The following is a 17,193-nucleotide window of genomic DNA, read 5'->3' as shown; positions in this document are numbered from 1 at the left end:
AGATATGAAAAGTGGGGGATCAGGCTGGGAGATACCCCCAGACTTGCGAACGTGTATTATGGCACAGCCAAAAGGATGGAAATAAAGCTGTCCTTATACGTAGGGAATCATTTCAAAGGAATGAAATATCGACTCTCAAGGATTGGAGAGATATCTTGCCCATTGTATATTACTTACTTCCATTGATTTCTCTAGTTTAAATTTCTTCTGTGGTATGTTGGTGTTGCAGACACCTAGGTACAATATCGTAAAAGTAAGAAAGAACTTTGAAAGCTCATAGAATGATACAAGTGACAACATATTCAACTCCTATCAAAAGCTTCCCAGCATGTAGAGTAATGGCACACATTAGAGAACATGGTGCTTTTTACACACTTTGTGCTTCTATTAATGATATTATTTAGATCTTCCTTTGTAAATGACACAGAGCAGACTTCAAACCTTGAATATTAAGAGTTATGAATGCCCCTCTCAGTTCAGTGCTTTTCAAGTGTAAAATGCACTGAAGAGAGAACACACATTTAGACATGTCTGGTCTAGATGATGGGTTTTATGCCAGTGAGGCTTGCCCAAGGCAAGCTTGTGAATATGGTCCTCACCTCTCCCTTTCTGAACCATCTCCTCTTCTCTATGGCTCCCGACTGCCCACTCAGATTTCCTGCATCCTTTGGAGAGTGGAGGAAGGCCAAGAAACTGTCCAGTACCTTGAAATCCCACCACTGTGCCTGTGAGCCCTGCTGAAAAAAAACTGCCCATCCGACTGTGGACAGAAATGACAGCAAATGAAATGGCTGCCAGACTCCCATTCTCCTCTAGTAAATAAACATAAACTTGCTGTCATAACCATCAACGAAAATCCATAACTTCATGTAGCTCTGCTGTATTTTCAGTCTCCCTGGAGTTAGATTAGAAGAACAGAAGCTGAGTGTGAGAATTCATGTTAATTTCTTACCTGTTCTAACACCCTGAACATAAGAAAACAAAGTTCTTAAGAAAGTAGATTGTCATATATATGTGCTAAAAACCAATGATGATGATCCCAAAGCTCAAAATGTGATTGAAAAATGTTTTCTGGGATGCTTATGATGTTTAGTTAAGTCGTAAATCTTGTCCTCTGTATCTTTATCTCTGGTATCAAGTGAATTTCAGACCATTAGCCTTTTGTTTAAAAATAAAGAGTTATCAATTTTATCTGGAAAGAGACCATATTATTTTTAAATACAGGTACACTTCTTATTATTATGAATACATAAAAACACAAGTGGATGAAGAGTTAAATAAATGCCTAAGTTTTATTCATTTTATTTTTCCCAAAGATGCCTTGTAATATCTTTATAAATGTCTTAATATTTCCCTTTGTTTCCTTTGAAAATTCTTTTATTGGGTGGTTGGGTTTAAGTGGGGACCAAGCCTAATGATCAGAGAACTATGATGATGCTACGTCATTCCTGTCCAAGACAGAGGAATGCATTGGTTACCTCTCTGGATTTATGGATCTCTGATTTGAAGAATAAAAACCATGATACAGTTCCTATCAGAATTAGCTCTGTTCATCTGAATAGCATTTTTTATCTATCTGATTTGAATTCAAATGCATTATTAATATTTTTCTTCTTTTTAATATAGGTGGAGAACAGACCAAAATATTATGGAAGAGAGTAAGTCTCATGCTATTCTTTGTTTTAATAATATAGTGTCATTTTGTGTGTCATTGAAATATTAAATATTAAAGATCTTCTAACATGTGGTCTTCATCAAATGTCCATTGTGCAAGTGTTTAATAATGAGGATAAATGCAATCAGACCCCTTTGTATTGAGTTTTCTTTCTAAGACTCAGGTGCTTGGTTGCTTTCCTGTGGGAGGGACAGTATTTCCTGCTGTAGATCTCCAGTAAGGCAGCCACTGAGTACCTGGCAGGTATTTGAAACGTAAGGCAGCATTTTCCATGACTGAGGCTCTGTTCGTATTTTATTTTCTACCTTGATACTGTATAAACATTTAGAGCGCCAAAGATTGTAAACTGCGTAGCTGAATTCTTTACTTTCATGTACCTCAGTAAAAGGCAATCTGGGGAAGTCACCTCATTTCCCTGCGGTCTCATAAAACTACAGTGATGATTTCTCTTGACTTGGATGTATTAGCCAAATTGCCTCAATCCCGTAACGATTATTTCCTCCCATTCTCCTCTTACGTTCTGCTCTTGTGTTGTATTACTTTCTCAGAAGCCTACCGTAGAACACATACGCGTGCCAGAAACAGAATTCTCAGGCTCAGGCTGCAGCGTGTGGAGCAGGTTTCAAAGCACAGACAGAGGCAGCCTACGCGGGGGGGTCAGCCTCCCAAGCTCTCCTGATAGTCCAAACCTCCTTCCTCTATGCCCTTGGCCATCAGAGCCTCAGCTTCATGATAGGTGACCCTCTTACATGTCCCAGCCTGGCAGTCCCTTCTGATGGCCACGGCTGGATTTCTGAACCCTCCTTCCCAGCCTTGAGAATTCAGCCAGCACCCTTGGGATACCCACCTGGGAGCATTGGCCTCTGCCCTCACATCCCCACATCCTGAATATCTAACCTAGTTAGTTGTAGGATGGCTCTTTTTTACTTCAGTATACTAATTTTGATTTTGGCTCCCAAAGAACACAAGTAATAAGGGGGGAGAGAGAGAGAGAGAGAAAGAAAAACCTATCATATACTTCTCAAATGAGACACTTTTGCATGTGAATTCCATTTGCATTTTCTCTGTTGCATTAAAGTTTTGTTGAATGACCTTCTAAGTCACCGTTTTCCAGTCCCCAGTCCACAAAAACTTCCTAGTGAGAGGACAGCAAAGAAACATTTTCTTAACCACACACACAAAAAAAGAGAGAAACTGTTTTGTATTAGATTCTGTGTTTCCCTTTCCTTTTTTAAAAAAAAATGTTTATTTCTGAGACATAAAGCATGAGTGGGGGAGGGGCAGAGAGAGAGGGAGACACAGAATCTGGAACGAGCTCTAGGCTGAGCTGTCAGCACAGAGCCCGACGCGGGGCTTGAACTCATCAACCACAGGATCATGACCTGAGCCAAAGTCAAATGCTCAACCGACTAAGCCACCCAGGTGACCCCCCTTTCCTTTTTAAAAAGAAAAGATTTTTGTTCCATTCAAAAAGTAATATATGCTTTCTTCAGGAAACATATATGCATTTTTTTTCCTACTAGGAATCACAAGAAACTGTTGCCAATGGATACCTTTAGGGGAAGAGAATTTATACTCAGTATTGTTTACATTTTTACCTCTTTTAACTTTTGAATTGCCCCCCCCCCGTGTATGAGTATTACTTTTATTCTTAAAACATGAATAACTTAATACCCACTAATTTGGGAAAATTAGGAAATATATAGATCTGGAAGGTAGAGAACATTTACAACTCGACCATGAAAAGGCCCTGCTGACTTCCCCCTTCATCTCATCCCTTCTGGTGTTTTCCTATGCACGCTTTCTGTTTACAAAGAGGAGATCCTCAGATCTATACAGCATGGACATTTTCAAACCCATGCATAAAGGGCATGATGAGCCACAACCTAGATTCACAGAACTGTAATTTTCTTCTTCTGAACATTTCAGTGCAGCTTGGTTCTTGACACTTGATGTCCGCTGCTGGGCTGTCGCCCAAACGTGTCAAGGGAGTCGAGGCTGCTTTCAGGCTAACTGCCAGGTTGGGGTAGCCCTCGTCCACCAAGAGTGACCTGTGCCGTCCTCTGCGTGGGCCCCGTCCTGCGTGGTCATCCCCTGCCCTGGCCTGGCCCACAGTCATGGCACCAGCTCCCGTCCTTTCTCTCTCCAGCGTCTTCTGATGCCCTCTATCATGTCCCTGTCACCACACATACACATGTGCGCACACTCTCTCTTGCACACCCACTCTCACACACACACATTCTGTCATATACACACATGCTCTCACACACACACTGTCAGATACACACACGCTGTTTTACACACTCATATTCATACATATGTTCACACACACACTCATAGACACTCCCACACACTATCTTATACACACATACTCATACCCACACATGCTTGCTTTCTCACACACACACACCCTCTCTCATATATGCACACACACTCATGTATACACACATACTCTCTCTCACACACTCATACACACATACTCTCCTGCATACGTAATCTCTTATACACACTCATATACACCCACGCTCTCTTTCTCTCACACACACCCTCTCATGCACCCCCACACACCCATTCTCTCCTCCCACCCCCGCCCCACCTCTGCCTCTTATAAACACGCTCACACATGCTCTTCACACACACTCCCCGGGGCCCAGCACCTGCAGGGCTCCGTCACCCAGCTCAGACTGCCCAGGAGCTGTTCCCATGAGGTGCACAGGGTTCGGTGGCCGCCCGCACAGGCAAAGCCTTAAGCCCCTCTGCTCTGGGTCCAGAGCGCCATACACAGATCCATCTGTTCCAATCATCTGAGCTCTGCCCCAATTCCTCCCAGTCCCCCTCCTGCAAGAACAGGGGATGCCGGTCTTTTTTTGGGCAGGTGGGTTGCCTTATGCCACATCTGCACTCACTTCAGAGCAGTGCGGCTCCAGGGTCTGCACTTGTCAGCTCTTGAGATTTAAATTTAAACTTTCCAAAATTTGGAAAGCAGAAAACCTCTATCTCCCACCATAGCACCCCCTTAGACTTTTGGAGAGTGGAGTTTGGAACTCAGAGCCACAGCTTCTACTGACCTCTCTCTCCTAAGATAAAGGCTTCACCTTATAAGGTCTACTTGTTAAGGACAGAAAGGAGGGGCGCCTGGGTGGCTTAGTCAGTTGAGTGACTGACTTCAGCTCAGGTCATGGTCTCATGGTTCATGGGTTTGAGCCCTGCATCAGGCTCTGTGCTGATGGCTTGGAGCTTGGCGCCTGCTTTGGATTGTGCATCTCCCTCTCTCTCCCCCCTCCCCCACCCACACTCTGTCATCTTAAAGACGAATACATTTAAAAAACGTTTTTTTAAGAAAGAAGGGAAATAAATATTGTGATAGTCATCTCCCTCCCCACCCCATAAATATTATCATGCTACATGTGTCCTCACTTAATTTTCATATTCCTGGGGGAAAAGTCAAAACTTGTCTAGCCAACTTCCCTCTCCCTCTCCTGACTGCAGGAAAGTAACATAAGAATTCTCTGTCCAGAAAAATTTCTTCTCCAATTCATTCCCCCAAAGATCTTCAAGTTTACATAATCCCAGAGAGAGGGTGTTGTTCCCTCTCCCAGGAGCCTGAAGTCCCTCAGCACTGGCCTCACCCCCCCCCAACGCAGCTCCCCCACTTTCCTATGATACGTGGATGGATCAAATCTCTGATAAGTAGGGGTGAGGGCTGTATGTGTGGAAGGAAGCTGGGTTAACTGAAAGACAACAGAGAAAGTGGTCCAGTGCCTGCCCCTGGCTCCCAGGAGTCCCTGCCCACTCTGTGGGCCTTACACATTTGCCTCCAGAGCAAAGCAGTCATTGGCCAAGCTGCATTCTTTCTAGATAGGCTGTGTTTTCTACTTGCATGTGTATTACTTTTAAAATTGCAATAATATGATAATTATAATTATAAACATTCTTCAAAAAGAAAAATACATTCATTTGAAAAAACATATCCCAGGGCACATGGGTGGCTTAGTCAGTTAAGCATCCAACTTCAGCTCAGGTCATGATCTCACAGTCCTTGGGTTTGAGCCCCATGTCAGGCTCTGTGCTGACAGCTCAGAGCCTGGAGCCTGCTTCAGATTCTGTGTCTCCCTCTCTCTCTGACTCCCCTGCTCACGCTGTCTGTCTGTCTGCCTCTCTCTCTCTCTCTCTCTCTCTCTCTCTCTCTTTCTTTCTCTCTCTCTCTCTCAAAAATAAATAAAACATTAAAGAAAAAAGAAAAAACATGTCCCTAAGCAATTGCTCTCAAAATTAAAAGAACTAGAAGAACATTGGTGATCGTTGGCTATTATTCCAGAGAATGAGTCTCTAAAATTAACAACACCCTGTACCCGAAGTAGGCAGGTTGATAATCAATAGTGTTCATTAGCAGTCTGGACAATACACAGTTTCTGTGCTTGAACTGAGAGCTAAATTACTAATTGCTCTTTTGTTATTATCCCCCATGGCTAAGGAAGGAGCCATCACCTGGCTCTGTGTTTGGACTTAAATTTTCAGCTTGAGAGCAAGACAGTAGCAGAAAGCCAGGGGGACTGAGTGTTCTTCCATTGTGTTGCCTTCCTGATACTTCTCACGTGTTTGGGTGCCTGCTGAGAAGTGGTCTCAACAGCATCTTTAGGATACGTGGTCTCTCTTCCTCTCTTCCTCCACGTCGGGGACAGTAGGTTCTGCGTGGCTCCACCATCTTTTTTAGCCTCGCTCTTGTGGTGCATACTTTGTACGTGATTTGTGGACAACAAGGATGGTCTGTCTCTCCTCAGGTTTCATGGGATCATCTCCCGGGAGCAAGCAGACGAGCTTCTTGGAGGCGTGGAGGGCGCCTACATTCTTAGAGAAAGCCAGCGCCAGCCAGGATGCTACACATTAGCTCTAAGGTGAACTTGATTTCATCCATTGTTGCAACTGCTTTACAAGTGACTTTATTTTTCCCTCTTTTGCAATTGTTGTAAAATATATGTAGCATAAATTTTACCATCTTGGCCATGTTTAAGTGTACAGCTCAGTGGCATTAAGTACGTTTATAATGTTATGCAACCATCTCCACTATGGCATTTCCAGGACTTTTTCATCATCCCAAACAGAAATTCCGTACCCGTTAACCAATCACTCCCCATTCTGCTCTACTTATGTTTTATTTTCTCTTTGTTTACAAAATACCAGCAGCATATTAGAGGCTTATACACTTCGTAGGCTACAAATGTTATCAGTAGGATGGGCACTGAGGCTCTATTTCTGCACGCACAGTAAACAGGAAAACGATCTGGAAGTTTAGTGCTCCTGTAGTCACTTCTGCCTGAAACTGAGCCACCTGAGGGAGCGACACCACTGCCTCAGTTCCCAGGATCCCGGGTCATAAGTCTTCGCCTCACGTTGTATATGTGCACCAGGACTGAAGCGGAGTTTGTTTATGGGGTTTTCTCAGGGATCGCATTGACCCATGGGTCCCCTTGACTCCCAGTGGCAGTCATGATGGTTCGTGCTAGCAAGCCATGGGAGCTGAGCCCTCATGAGCGTTTCCCACAAAACCACAAGAACTGAAAAAAACCACAGTGCCCAAAATCATTGCATTTCCTGCACGTTCATAAGCGTTATCCAGTATGTGATACCATTTGATCCTTATGGCCATCCAATAAAATTTGGGGAAAGCAGCCAATTCCAGAATCGAATTGTCTTCTGGACGTTCATTTGGGAACTCTTCAGAATTGGGAGGACCTTTCTTCACAGTGGGAATGGTATCAATGGAAACACGTCCTAGGCCAGCCCGCAGTGGCATATTCAGTGTGACATCTCAATATCATTGCTGTGGAATACTTTTCAAGTTGCACCTAGGAGTGGCTTGAACGTATCTTAGATGATGTCAGTATAAGGAAGTCCTTCAAAAGCTAGTCAGTGTCCTAGGTTTACAGAGTGTTTTCCTATCCTCACCCCCGCCATCAGCTCTCCAGCCGTGGTACTGGCGGTCCCAGTGGGAACTAAGCAGGGGCTGTGAGATAACGGACCAAGGCCAAGAGGGGCAGCCAGTGCTGAAATGGGAAAACCTTATAAATCCCTCATTGGTCCCAGATTCCTAGGACCCCAACAGTGGCAGTTCCAACAGCGAGCTTCACCCAACTCCCTTCATCTCCCTTCCATGGCACTAAGTAGGGTGGGAAACATGAGGCACTCTACTGGCTGGTGGCCAAAGATGTAATAAAAAGGGGGCATCAAGGACTTGTAGAGGGAATTGCCAGGTACAGGGTAGGGGTAGGCGGGTACGGCTAGTTTTCAACAAGGAAGTTTAAAAGCAAAACATTTGTAAATCAGGCTCTACCCTCTGACTTTTACAAATGAGAATGATAAAGACTGAACAGCCTTAGTGATTTCTAGGACCAAATGACACGTATGACTGCCTCTTTCCAGGGGTATCACTTCAAGCAGATTCCCGATCTCTTCAAATCTTAGATTTCTCAGCCATAAAATGGTGATAATCATTCCACCTGTCTCAAAGGCTCCTTATGATAATTAAATGGGGAGGGGGTGGAAATCATGCCAGTGCCTAGTTCAGCAGCCGGCATACTGTACACACTCAAAGAATGTTAACTGCTACTGTTCTTCACTGCTTTTGCTTCTAACACTGTTGTGATTTCTCATTCTCTTGGGGACAGGTTTGGAAACCAGACTTTAAACTACAGGCTCTTCTATGATGGAAAACACTTTGTGGGTGAGAAGAGATTTGAATCGATTCACGATCTGGTCACAGATGGCTTGATAACACTGTACATAGAAACAAAAGCTTCTGAATACATTTCCAAAATGACAACCAACCCCATTTATGAACACATTGGATATGCCACTCTGCTCAGAGAGAAAGTATCCAGGAGGCTGAGCAGGTCAAAAAACGAATCAAGGAAAACAAGTGTCACAAATGAAGAACATGCAGCAGTTGAAAAGGTAAGCACCGTGTATGATACAAACAGGCTCGGTTTTTAATTTATGCTGAATAACCACTTGATTAATTGTGTATGTGATTGGCCAGAATGTTGGCAGACATCCACCCCCGCCCAATGAAATCTAGAATTTTGTGCTGAAAGGAATCTTAGAAATCCTCCACTCCAATCAAGGCCCGGAAATGGGGACCGATTTGCCCAAACTCCCAAACAGTCGGAGCCAGGACTTCACAGATAATTATTTGTTATTTTTGTAATGTTTTGTGGTGAAAATAGTCCTTGGTTTTCATTCCACTTGAGGCTTTCCTGGTTGCCTCTGGTTCCATCTCGCTATGCAGGTCCGGTATTTGTGTCTGGTTCTCTGCAGACTGAGCGACCCTGTGGGATGCGCAGGCCACCCCTCCTGAAGGTAGTCCTACCTAGGTAACAGGTTTTACTGACAGCGATGGGAGTCACTCTTGGTGACGATGGCTATCTCTGGGAGGCTTAACAGACAGGCTGTCCTTTGCCCCAAGTGAAGAGTTATCATGCCTCCCCGAGGATTAGAAACTTCTAAGTGGGTGATGCTCAAGCTGGATGGGTGGAGGCAGGATATGGGGAGGAAGATCTGATTTTCCTCTTCAGTAAGTTGCTGTTGACTTGAAAGACACCACCACAGTTTGCTAGCAGGCTTTTTTTTTGGAAGTGCCCCTTTTGGAACCATCTGCCTTGCCCGGTCCTGTCTGGTTTTCACTGAAAGAAAGTGACAGGCAGTCACGCCGGTCAGCCCCCATGGAGTCTGTGCTGAGCCCACTGTCAAAGGCAAGCTTGGACTGGGAGAGATATCAACACACAGAGCAGAGTGGTGGGCAGTGCTCCTTCTGGTGATTGCTAATCCTCATTAAACCGGAACAGCGCACTCGCCCTCCTCTGTTGCCCAACGTGAGCCTAAAGCAAAGGAACCTGAGGTTGATGGGCTGCCTTGGCTTTGGGACAGAGATGCATGAGGAATCACTGGAATTGGGGGGGAGGGGAGGTCAGAGGCAGGCAGCGCGGGCTTGTTGGCAAAGACAGGCATGATCTTAATTGATTTGCTGATTGAGTTTTAAAGCCTAGAAGAACCTTCCCCAGAAGCACATCAGCTGCGCAGCTGGCCCAGGAAAAAATTATTTGCCATTTTCCTTTTTATAACGCCAGTGTCTCCAAAGCACTTGTTATTCTTTTATGAATAATATACTTGGGAAATGGTTTTCTGATTGTTTACATTTTACCAAGAGAAAGGGAGGGGAGTTGAGCCCTAACTTTCAGAGTTTGTTCTGATCCAGGCAAAAGCCGTTCCTTAGTCTGTTTGTAAAATCTGTTCAAAAGTAATTTAGAATAGAAAATCTGGAAGCTTACCTTCCCAGCCATGACAAATCAGAAGATGAATCATAAAATAAATCTCTGAAGCAGTGTTTATATTTCCGACTCAGAGAGTAATGCCTTCAAAAAGGCTGTCTGCTACAACTGCAGGCTGTGCGCTAGGATATTTCCAGGAAGAGAGGTGAATAGAAAGAGTGTCTCTTGTATGTTTCGGATGAGCATTTCGGTTCTGGTTACATGAAGTGATATTTCTTGAGTCTTGTCCTTCGCCAAGAGGGAAGGTTGGTCACTAGAAACTGATATTCCTAGATGATATTCCCATAAGGAAACTTGCATCACAAAATAGGTCCTTCATTGCAGATCATTTTGTATGTATTTATTAAAATTAAATCTTGGAGGAAATCATTAATCAGGATAATTACCACTTTAGATGAGCTTCCCAGTATACTTTTACCCTTCTAGGGAAAGGTAAATAACACATGGAAAGAAGAAATCTGAACTCAGTGAAGGGTTTGATGGACAGGTGTTGGTGGTGTGGATTTTCTTGGACACTAATGATGCAATGTTTGGCTTTCCTGGGGAAATTGGAAGCTCTGGGGCTGGTCCCTTGCTGGAGGTCGCTCATTTTGTTAGAGAGTTTGTTTAGTAACTTGGTACAAATCCATCTTTTTCTCTCTGACCTGTATTGACAAGTGGAATTATTAAAAGTCTCAGTCTTGCCAGAAATTCTATTTCCCTTAAGGGCAGGTCAGTGGACTGTTGCCATGGAGGCAGAGGTAGTGGAAATTTGAATGGATTGACTGAGAAGTGCCCGGGGCACCTATCCGCTTCAATAATGGTGTGTCTTGAAGGTTTTAATGAGTGAAATGAGTAGGTTTCCTAATAATTCTCCAGACAGCCTAGCATATCATTTTCCAAAGTGCTCACACTTTGTTCACCCAATTATTTTGTTGATCATTTCCAAATGAATCCAGAGAGACTATGTTACCTGAAAATCCAAGAATATTATCAGTGTTAACTGGTATAAAGATATTACCTACTGCATCAGGTTTGAGTGGCTTCTAGATTGATCTCCTATCAAGATGGTTAGCAGTGAACTCGATTTTAATAACTGTAGATGAGGTGGGGAGGTAGGGAAGGGACAGAAAGAGTTGTGATAGTTAGCTGCCAGGAGTCCTTTCCTTTCTGGTTCTTAATTGATTCTTAAAACATTATGATATATAAGGACCACCATTTGGTGCATTTAATTAAGATGGTCATGCCTGGTGTAATTTCTTTTATGAAATTTATTTCGGAGTTGATGCACAGACCTCCAAGACCAGAACTGTGAACAGTAGAATAACAACAATACTTAACATTGGCTCAGACATTTATAATTTAGAAACTAATTTTGGGGCCCCTGGATGGGTCATTTGGTTAGGTGTCTGACTCTTGAATCTGGCTCAGGTCATGATCTCATGGTTTGTGAGTCTGAGCCCCAAGGCGGGCTCTGTGCTCGGTGTGAGGCCCAAGCATGGAGCCTGCTTGGGATTCTCTGACCCTCCCCACTTTTACAAGAGTGCGCTCGCTCTCTCTCTTTCTCTCTCTCTCAAAAATAAATAAATATTAAAAAATATATGGTTTATACTGGTGCCTGGGTGGCTCAGTCAGTTAACCATCTGACTTCAGCTTAGGTCATGATCTCATGGTTTGTGAGTTTGAACCCCTAGGCGGGCTCTGTGCTGAGAGCTCAGAGCCTGGAGCCTCCTTCAGATTCTGTGTCTCCCTCTCTCTCTCTCTGCCCTCCACCCCCCCCAGTCTGTCTTTCTCTCAAAAACAGATAAACACATTAATAAATAAATAGACATTAAAAATATATATAGTTTATAAACCAATTTCACACATGTGAAGTAATTTCCCATTTTATTCTCAGAACAACTTCCAAGTACATAGAGCAGCAGTCATTGTCCCCATTTTACTGAAAAAGACACAATGGCAGAGTAAGGAACCAAACTCAGATTTCTAAGCCACAAGTTCAGAGCTCCTTAAACCTCCAGAGCGGTGAGACCTTGTTCTGTTCTTACTGCCTGGCTGTGTTCAGCAAACACCCTTGGTTGTCACCGTGCTAAGTCAATCAATGCTAGGAATCACTCAATATTTACATGATCTGTTTTTTAAAATGCACCGCTATTACTAGTTATAATAACTAAGCTTTCTCATGAAGGATACCCTGCTGAATCTAATATATCTGACAAAAATTTTCAAAAGCACACGTTTATTCAATACATTCGGCCTGCTGCATTAAATTGCATTTTTGTTTTACTAGATAAAAATCCTCTTGACAGAATAAAAGCACAGTTTAGAATATAGCACATCTTACCTGTTTATTCATTTCACTATTTTTATAATGGCCAACTTTAGGAAATAGCCTAAATGCCCATCAGTTGGGGACCGCTTAGATGACTTAGGGGACATCCATGTAAAGGCGAATCCTGTAATCACAGAAAACGGTAAGAATATTCATCCGTGCTGATATGGAAAGAATCCCTGGAGTTATTTAATGAAGAAAACAATTTGCAGTATAGTGTGTGTGATGCAGTTCCATTTGTGTAAACCAGGAGGAAAACAATTTCACGTATGTTTTTTTCTTGCAAAAGTATAAACTATCCCTTAAAGGTAGGAGAGTAAGTATCATTGGTTGCCTGTGGGGTGGGGAAGCGGGCATCTGAGAGGTAAGGGTGGAAGAGTCTTCCCTGCTACTATTTCATTCTCTCTGAAGTATGAACTGTGATCAGTGCAGCGTCCTATTCAAAAAATTAAGTAAAAAACAAACAAATGGCAGTATGTTTTAAATTCACATATGTTAGCACAAACCCTGAGTGAAACCTCTTCTGTGCTCCAGGCAGAACATGCACACGTGCGGAGACAGAGACCAGCAGTTCCAGCCTCTGGACCCAGGCTGCTTTTCCACCCCTTGGCACGGGCCCCTCCCCCATGCTGATAGCACCCCTTTCCCTTCATTTCTCCCTTGGATGGTTCACAAAGAGTCTGCATGTAGCAGCCTTTAACTAAGGTTGGGGACCAAAGAGGGAAATTAATGATAGCACAGGACCAAAACCGCCAAATGAGGACTTGGATGTGACTGTCCCTGGAAATGCGCTGGCTGTTGCCTTCTCACTGGCATGGCTTCCCTGGGACCCTCCCCAACCCTCCCTCATTTTCCACACTCCTCCATGCTGCGCCACCCATGCTTTCTGAAGCAGTTCAGACCAACTCCCAGATATCTCTTTGGTTTCTGCTTGTCTTCCTGTGAAACCAGGAGACTGACCTTTACGGGTTAAAGGACGTTGAGCCTGGTTAGGATGTCCTCCTCTACAGATGAATTGCTTCAAAGAAGGATCTCTCCCAAACCCCAATCCACCTTTTTTTTTCCTTTTTGAAATAATTCTCTTCTTTGCATCCAAGGTGATCCTCTCATTGTTTATTTTGCTGTTTCTACCCTACGAACCAGTCAGACCTCCAGAGATTTTTGCCCAGCAATGACATTACATTTCCCTCCACTGCCCGGGAGCAGGAGGGAGGGGCCACACCAGATCTCCAGGTCTTGCTGACCACTGGAAGCCTCACAAGTCAGTGGAGTTTAGACTGACTGTTTTCTCTCCACCACCACCCCGCCCCCCCAGTCCCACAATGGTGCAGAAAAGCCTGGCCATTGATGACTTTTTGTTGCTCTTGCTTTTGTTTTCATCTTGAAAACATTATGATTTGCTTTGTCTGGGGGACAAAATCCAAATTGCTCAGCAAGACATTTGCAGCTAGTCTGAGCCTGGGCTGCCCTCAAGCAGAGCCTGAGGCAAGGGTTTGTTAATTTGGGAAGGCATTCTAATGAGCAGGAAGGGGAGGTCAGGAGAATGAAACACTGGCGAAGCCAGTGGGAACTAATGTTGAGTTGGGCCACTGCTGAGGAGCCATGTGGAATTGTTCTCTTATGCTCAGATTTTTAATATTGTCCCCCAAAACCAGAAACCGCCAGGGAGACCGAGTCACGCATGCAAAAGCAAAGGGCTTTATTACGAGTTTAGGCTCGTCGGGCCTGAGCTCAGGCTCACAGACTTCACTGGCGCAGCGGATCCAAGCTGAGAGCCCCGAACAAAGGGGGGGCAGGGCCTTTATGGGTTTGGGAGGGGGAGTTACAGGAAACTGTGACACAGGTACAGGGGTCCAATCATTATCGCCTATCAATATTGGCAGTAACTTTAACCATATATTGATACTTTTGGTGGGAGCCAATCACAACATTTAGAGTATTGACCAATCACAGAGTGGGCCCAGGACCCTCCCGTAGGGCGTGACTAGCCTCAAGCAATAGGAGCAATAGGTGATTATCTATAGCTTCTATCTCTAGGCCTGCCCTTAGAAATGTTAAAGGTGTTAGCTGGCCTTTCCTGGTTGGGTGTTACAAGGGTGGTCCCTCCTTCCTTGGGCATGTGTGCCCTTCTATTGTCTAATGATTCTGAGAAGCCGAATTCAGACTTGCATCCTTACAGTTCCTAAGAGGAATTGAAGCAGGGGGTGTTTACCACCTCCTGTCCTCTGCGGGCTGAGGGTGCTGGTGAGCAGTTACGTCCCGCCCACACAAGGCTGTGCGTGGGGAGAGCCAGGTGGGCGCCCATGGGTATCCCAGACAGCCGTGTCAGAGAAGTCCTGGACGGAAAGCAAGAGGTGCCTGGTGAGGACAGGTGCTAACAGGCCACCTTGGAGAAGGCAAGTGCTGCAGGAACCCCTGGGGCAGAAGGTGGTGAGGGAGCTTCAAAAATGGATGGAAACGCCCATTACAGTCCAGCCCCACACTCCCAGCCGGCCTCCTGCTGCTGGGCTCCCTCACCAGCCCGCAGTCCTCAAACCGTCTCTTCCCCTCCCCCACCCCGCGCCTGCCTTCTGAAATGCCTTCCCCTCCCGTGATCTGTCAGTTGCTGTCCCTCCTTTAGCCTCAGCCCAGACTCTCTGGTAAAAGCTTCTGGGGCTCACCCTCCTTCACGGACTGCAAAGGAATCACTCCTGTCACAAAACAGCCCTGAAGCTTTGCACGTAATCTCCCTGGTAATTTAATGTGTTGTAGCCTAGGGGGTTGATGAGATCCGTGGTTCTCGAAGTAGGGTCCTCAGGGGCCAGCAGCAGCAGCACCTGGGAGACTGATGAGAAGGGCCCCTGCTCAGGAACCCCCCCAGCACTGCTGGGTCAGTAACCCTGAGGGTGACACTTGAGTCTGTGCGGGAGCAAGCCCCCACCCACGTGGCTCCCTCACACACCCTGTGCCACACAGGTGCTGTTTGGACACTTCTCCTTAAGCAGCGGTTGACCTGTCCAAGGCCTGGGTCACCCCGTGGTGTACCCCCAGCTCTAAAGCCTGGCCCATGAAGGGCTCAGCACAGGACACACAGCCCAACGAACAGCCGACAGCTAACTGTAAAATGGAATAGACTGCACCACATTCCCCCTGAGGATGGGGTATCTCGAATATACTAAGATGGCATCCATCTCACTGCCCCCCTTCCCTCTAGGCAGGCTCTTTCCTCCCTGGGCTGGTTTGACTCCCCGGGCGGGGGGGGGGGGGGGGGAGCAAGGGAATGCCGGAGCCTGGGGGAAGAGAGTCCTGGAGACCATTTGGTGCAGCCCCTTTGTTTCACACAACGGGAAACTGAGGCACCCAGCTCATGAGTCAGGAGTATTTCAAAGCCCTCTTGAGGTTGTGAAGGCATGGATGGGGGGGAAATGCTTTAAAGTAACCTACAATTTAGAAATTCTCTTAAAGTTAAGATCTTTGAGGAACCTAAGTTATCCGGTGAGTGATTGAAAAGTGAAAAATGAATTCAGATTACAGTTAGTCTAGAAGGCATCCTAGCAATCAGAACCCAGCAGGAAATGGAAGACATAATCGCTGGGAATTTGAAGAGAATTAGATTAACAAGGGATTTTTCCCAAGGGCTGGGAATGGTGGGAAGCAGTTACTTCCCCAGTGCTGAAGGGACCGGAGGAAGACACTGGCGTTACTGGTGTCTGATGAGAGGGGGACTCCCACAAGAGAAGGGTTCCCACAGAAGGGGGGGCTTACGTAATCAGAGGATTTCCACTGAAGGAGGCTTCCCATAGGAGGGAGACTCCCACAGCAGGGGGGTGCCTACAGGAGAGGGGCTTGCACAGAAGGGGGACTCACAAAGTAGAGGGGCTGTACAGGAGGGGCTCCCACAGTCAGTCAAGGGTACAGCCATGAAGCCACCAAACTGCTGTATCCCCCAAGAGGGAAGGAGTAGGAGAAGAAATAACCCAACTTCTCTCTCTCTCGTCTCGTTTGATCTCCTGCCTGTATCTCGCATTGGACAAACTGTACCCAAAGCCATAGAGCAAAGATGCCAGGGACACAGTCTGCATGAGTCAGTCTCCCCACTGTGGGTAAAAGCAGGACAGAGAAGGAATTGAGGAAAGGGAGTAAAATATGGCAGAGAATAACCAATGCAAGGAGCGAATGCAGACCAATTCTACCGCTCCCTGTGTTAGCACTGTTCTAATTACTATATAAAGTTCAAGTTCCGACACCATAATTGGCATTAATGCGAGATAACGAAGTAGCTCTTTTCCTGGATGGGCTCTTCAACTGTGTCATCGGGGAAAGGATCTTGTTTCTGGAGGGCAGACAGGCTTTGTGGCTTTATTGAGGGCAATTGATTCAAACAAAATATTGCTCATTGCCCTTCACCAAGCCAAAGAAAGAGCCTGAATTGTTAATGTAGAAAGCATCAAGGAACTGAAAAGATCCTCTCGCATTTACAGGGTCTGGAAAACCTGTAGAGGTGCACCACAGGAGGCCCCTTGGAAATAATATGTAACTGACATAACCCGTCTTTTCTCAGGAGTGAAGGATAAATGAAGATGGGCATGACTAAGCTAGTAAACGTGACAGGTACCGTAATGGCTCTCCCTGCCTCGCGCACACAGAGTTGTAAAACGGAATGGGATATAACGCTCTAAGGATGGATCTGAACTCAGATTACATTTGCTCGTGAAACCAGGTTTTACGGAGCATTAATTTACATTAGAACCCCCTGATGGTGTGGAATTTATCACACAGTCTGAAAAACGGTTGGTTCGGCTAGGTCAGTGGTTCTCATACCGGCTGCAGCTCACAGCTTTAAAAAAGTACCCGTGTTTGGCCTCTCTTGACTTGTGAATCAGGGTCCCCACCATTGACGTTCA

General features: G+C 45.3%; 1 protein-coding gene across 2 annotated transcripts in view; it reads left to right on the top strand.

Moving 5' to 3' along the window:
• Window positions 1-17,193, top strand: part of CHN2 (chimerin 2) — a 291,932-nt gene that overhangs the window by 177,791 nt on the left and 96,948 nt on the right. For both annotated transcript variants that reach the window (XM_029925752.1, XM_029925743.1), the window contains exons 4-6: window positions 1,627-1,658; window positions 6,457-6,570; window positions 8,341-8,626. In XM_029925752.1, the coding sequence (XP_029781612.1) occupies window positions 1,627-1,658; window positions 6,457-6,570; window positions 8,341-8,626 (432 nt within the window). The remainder of the gene's footprint in view (window positions 1-1,626; window positions 1,659-6,456; window positions 6,571-8,340; window positions 8,627-17,193) is intronic.

The sequence above is a fragment of the Suricata suricatta genome, chromosome 2 (assembly GCF_006229205.1).
Source record: "Suricata suricatta isolate VVHF042 chromosome 2, meerkat_22Aug2017_6uvM2_HiC, whole genome shotgun sequence".
Lineage (NCBI taxonomy): Eukaryota > Metazoa > Chordata > Mammalia > Carnivora > Herpestidae > Suricata > Suricata suricatta.
This window is presented reverse-complemented; position numbering and strand designations above follow the sequence as displayed.